This window comes from Nannospalax galili, unplaced genomic scaffold (assembly GCF_000622305.1).
Source record: "Nannospalax galili isolate Female #2095 unplaced genomic scaffold, S.galili_v1.0 scaffold888, whole genome shotgun sequence".
Lineage (NCBI taxonomy): Eukaryota > Metazoa > Chordata > Mammalia > Rodentia > Spalacidae > Nannospalax > Nannospalax galili.
The window spans coordinates 752,448-757,502 of record NW_008357921.1 but is presented as its reverse complement, the minus strand read 5'-3'; the positions used below and the strand labels follow the sequence as shown (position 1 = coordinate 757,502).

Below are 5,055 nucleotides of genomic sequence, written 5' to 3'. Positions count from 1 at the left end.
TCTACATAGTGAGTTCCAGGACAGCTGGGGCTACAGGGAGACCCCTGTCTCCAAAAGACCCCCCCCCCCAAAAAAAAAAGATGATCAACAAACCTTTGTTGTAAGTTCTTTGCCGGTTAGAAGCCCTTTACTAGCTCTTTATCCTCAAACTATGTGACTTGCCAGGTTCCTAATCTCTAACAAGTTACAACTACTACTTAAAATTGTGAGGATTAAATTAATCAGTACAAGTTGAATGCTTAGAATAGTGCATGCCACATACATAGCAATGCTTAATTGTTAGCATTGGTATTTATTATTTATTTTTTGCTTTTATGCCACATACATAGCGATGCTTAATTGTTAGCATTGGTATTTATTATTTAATTTGTTGCTTTTGAGACATGGTCTTCTGTAGCCCACGCTGACTTTCAACTTGCTATGTAGTCAAGGATGACCTTGAATTTCTGATCTTCGTGCCTCTACCTCCTGAGTGCCAGGATTACAGGTGTGTTTCATTATATCCACTTTTTTGTTTTGTTTTGTTTTGGCTTTTTTGAGATAGGATCTCCCTGTAGCCACAGCTGGTCTGGAACTCACTATGTAGACCAAGCTGACCTTGATCTCACAGAGGTCTGCCTGCCTCTGCCTCTAGAGTGCTGGAATTAGAGGTATGTACCACCACACCTGGTCATCATACCCACTTTAAAATTTATTTATTTCTTTGTATTTTATGTGTGTGAGTGTTTTGCCTACATGTACGTAAGTATACCAGTGTCATTCAATGCCTGTGGAGACCAGAAGAGAGCATTGGATCCCTTGGAACTGGAGTGATAGGTGGTTGTTAGCTGCAGTGTGCATGCTGGGAACCAAACCAGAGTCCTCTACAAGAGCAGTCAGTGCTCTTAACCACCGAACCATCTCTCCAGCCCCTATCATATGCACTTTTTTTTTTTTTTTTTTTTTGAGACAGGGTCTCCCTGTAGCCCCAGCTGTCCTGGAACTCACTATGTAGACTAGGCTGGCCTTGAACTCACAGAGATCTGCCTGCCTCTGCTACCACGCCCGGCCTCATACCCACTTTTATATGGTGTTGGGATTGATCACAGGGCTTTGTGCATGCTAGACAAGCACTGTACCAATCAAATTACGCCCCTAACTTAGTTATTAAATTTTGTTTTGTTTTGTCTTTGAGACAAGGTCTTGTCATGTATTCCATACTTGCCTAGAACTTTCTTTAGAGCTCAGGCAGGCCTAAAACTCAAACTCACCAGCCTCCTGCCTTAGTTTCCCTTTGTACTGGGATTATAGGCCTACGCCATCATGTCTGACTTTGGCAATTGTTATTAAGTACATTTTGAGGTAGATATTAAAGGCTGGATGGGATTCAGGAGGCAAAGACAATGACATTGCGGTGTCTTTCATGACACATGGTGCTGATTCTATGAGTAGGGGGAGTGACTGAGAACAAGTTCTGACACGAAGGACAAAGAGGGCAGTGAGGAACCAGATTAGGGTAGTGGGAGAGGTGGGAAAGGGCTCAGGTGGGGACTACATTGGATGCTCAGGTAAGAGTTTGGACCTGATCCTATGGAAGTACCAAACAGCATTTTTTTAGTGTAGGGACTCTCTTAATCCAACTGTTCTTTCAGAAGATTAGTGTGGAAAGGGCATGTAAGTATAACTAAAGAGAAGAGAGCCCTGAGAGCCCCTGTGGAGTAGCACATAGTCCTGAGCAGAAACGACAGACTGTATTGGATGGTGGATGTAGAAAAGAAACATAGAGGGGAGTGTGTATAGAAGAAAGATTTCACCACAAGGCGACAGATAATTGGACTAGATCCAACTTAGTAAAATTTCCAAACAAAGTAAACCTGGCTTGAAAAAGTAAAGGCAGTGAAAACCCATTTAACTTGTTAGAATTTATTTGTAAATCTGCTAGAGTTTAAAAATACTTGTGCTTTTTAAATAGCTTCCTGTTTTCATTAAATTTTTAAAACTTTGTCGTAGGATTTGAGACTTTTATATGTGCTATTTTTTCTATTTCTTTTTTATTTTTTGTTATTTTGGATTTTTGAGCCAGAATCCTATTAGGTAGCCTAGGCTGGTGTGGAGCGTGCTGTGTGTAATGAATGAATGACTATAGAAGTCACTTTTCTTTGCTGCCAGCATGGCCATATGGCTCACAAAGCTGTTGTCGCAGTGGATCATCTTGACACTTCAGTTAATGCCCAGATGCCTTTCTTTCTTAGCATTTGACATTTCAGAATAAACATCAAAATCTCTCTGGGAAATTCTTTTTATATCTCAGAAATATCCCTCCCTGCATTTCTTTTTTTCTTAGCAGATTGTTCTTGAAATTTATTTAATTTTATTTCAAGTGTATGAATGTTTGTCTGTGTGTAATGTATCATATGCATGATTAGAGCTCATGGAGGATAGAAGAAGGCATCAGATCCCCTGGAACTGGAGTGAACAGATGGTTATGAGCCACCCTGTGAGTGCCGGGAACTGAACATGGGGCCTCTGCAAGAATAGCAAGTGCTCTAAAGTGCCGACCATCTCCCCAGCCTCTTCTCCCTGTCTTTTTTTGTTTGCCTTCTGATACAGGGTTTTGCTCTGTGGCCCAGATATGTCTCAAACCTGTGATCTCAACATGCTAAGGTTACATGAATGAGTCACCACACCCAGTCTCCACCATTTTTCTTGATAAATGGTTGGGTAAGAGCCATTATTAAGTCTGAATATTTCTGTTGAAGATAGGAGTCCAGGTATTGGGCTTCATATCCTTGATGGCTTTGTGAGAGCCAATTGGTTTGTACTTTTAAACATTGTTGAATATTAGTATGGAGCACAGCAACCGTGGTGTCTCAGAGCTGCCCCCACAGGTTTAAGCCCTCCATATGTCTCACCCTGATGGTTTATCTTGATGTACGCTGCATAATACATCTTATACTTTATAGATGACTATTAATCATCCTGTTTAATTTGTAGATTCACCACAGGAATCCCATTAGATGTTTTTGAGAGTAGATCATTCTATGAAATTGAGGTAGAAGTTAAAATCTTTTTATATCTGTGGATATTTTTCTTCATCAGTGATTTGAAGATCAAGGTTGGGAGCAGGCACATCAGTGCTCACAAGTTTGTTCTGGCGGCCCGCAGTGACAACTGGAGTCTAGCCAACTTATCTTCCACTGAGGAACTGGACTTGTCAGGTGAGTCTCTGACTCATCGGGGATACAAAATTAGCACAAGAACTCTTGTCAGAAAATATTACTTTGAAATATTTGTGATTTAATAAAAATAAACTGCTTTACTTAATTCATGGAGACATGAACTATTGAAATAATACCTTTCCCTGAGTTGTTCTTTCTGGATACTTATGTTTACTCCCTGAATGACAAATCATAAGTATTTAAGTATTTATAATGTTCTTATGATTTATGAAATTAAAATGTCTCCATAAGCCTCTTTCTTTATGTGTGTGGTATACGTATGTGTTCTTTTAGGTGTGTACATGTGCAGATGTGTACATACATGTGGCATGTGGAGGATGATGCCAGGTATCTTCCTCAGTCACTCTCCACCTTATTTATTTACTTATTTATTTTGATTGATTGATTGATTGATTGATTGATTGATTGATTGAGAGAGAGAGACATGGTCTCACTATGTATCCCTGACTGGCATGGAACTTGCTATATACACCAGTCTGGCCTTGAACTCAGATCTGCTTGCTTCTGCCTCCTGAGTACTAGGATTAGAGACATGGGCCAATATAACCAGCCACTTTCACCTCATTTTTTTTTTTTTTTTTTTTGAGACAGGGTTAAATCTGAACGAATCTGTTTGGCTAGGCTGGCTAGCCAGTAACCTTCAGGTATCCTCATGCCTCCACCCTCCCAACCCCAACTCTGTTCCCATCCTTTGCAGTGCTTCAGTTACAGACACCCCCTGTCCAGCTCTTAGATGGGTGCTGGGGGTCTTAACTCATGTTCTCATACTTTTACAACAGGCAGTTAGTCACTGAGCCATCTCTCCAGCCCCTTCAGGATTTTTAAAAAGAATTATTTTTGTTATTTATATTTATGTGTATGTGTCTGTGCGAGTGAATGCTATGTGTGTGCCTGAAGAGGCCAGAAGAATTTGTAGGATCCCTTGGAGTTATAGGCATTTGGGAGCTGCCTAATAAGGGTACTGGTGGGAACCAAACTCAAGAGTCTCTGCAAGAGACTATGTACTCTTAACCCACTGGACTTTCTCCAGCCCCAAGGTTTTGTAAGATGACAGATATTTGTTTCACTATAGTAATTTTTTTTTTTTTTTTTTTTTTTTGTCTTTTTGAGACAGGGTCTCCCTGTAGCCTCAGCTGGCCTGGAACTCACTATGTAGACCAGGCTGGCCTTGAACTCACAGAGATCCGCCTGCCTCTGCCTCCCAAGTGCTGGGATTAAATGCGTGCACCACCACACCAGGCTCACTATAGTAATTTTTTAAAGATTTATTTTATTTTTAATTATGTCTATGTATATGTGTGGGTATTTGCACGTGTGTGGGGTGCTCAAGGTGGCTAGAAGCATCAGATCTCCCTGAGGCTGTTGTGAATTGCCTGATGTGGGTGTTTGCTGCTAACCGCGACTCCGACCAGCAGAGTCGAGGCAAGGACAAAACGGATACCAAGGCAGGGTTCAAGCTTCTACCAACTTTATTGTGCAGCACAATCCTTTATATCTTCCCCAAGGACCAATCACAACCATGCACGCACGCAGCATATAGCAGTGGAGACAATTCATTGGTCCACACAGTCAGACCACTCTCGAGAATGTCATAGATCAGGCAGGCGGCGCATGATCAGGCGCATTGCGCTTGCGCGTTCTGGAGTAACAAGCGAGGGTAGCGAGGCTTGGCGGTCAGCCAGGGCGCCATCTTTGGCCGACTCGGCCACGCCCGCTTCCCACATCTCCCCCTTTTTGTTTTATTAAAGGTATCAGGATCGTGCCTGCCTTAGGTTGCCCCCATCCATAGAACATCCTTAACCGTCATCAACTGTTCAGCAGCATCGGCTGGCAGTCT

At 41.9% G+C, this 5,055-nt stretch overlaps 1 protein-coding gene across 5 annotated transcripts in view; it reads left to right on the top strand.

Annotated features, from left to right (window-relative positions):
* Positions 1-5,055, top strand: part of Ankfy1 (ankyrin repeat and FYVE domain containing 1) — a 119,029-nt gene that overhangs the window by 30,011 nt on the left and 83,963 nt on the right. For all 5 annotated transcript variants that reach the window (XM_029557486.1, XM_008855633.3, XM_029557488.1 and 2 more), the window contains one exon: positions 3,079-3,197. In XM_029557486.1, the coding sequence (XP_029413346.1) occupies positions 3,079-3,197 (119 nt within the window). The remainder of the gene's footprint in view (positions 1-3,078; positions 3,198-5,055) is intronic.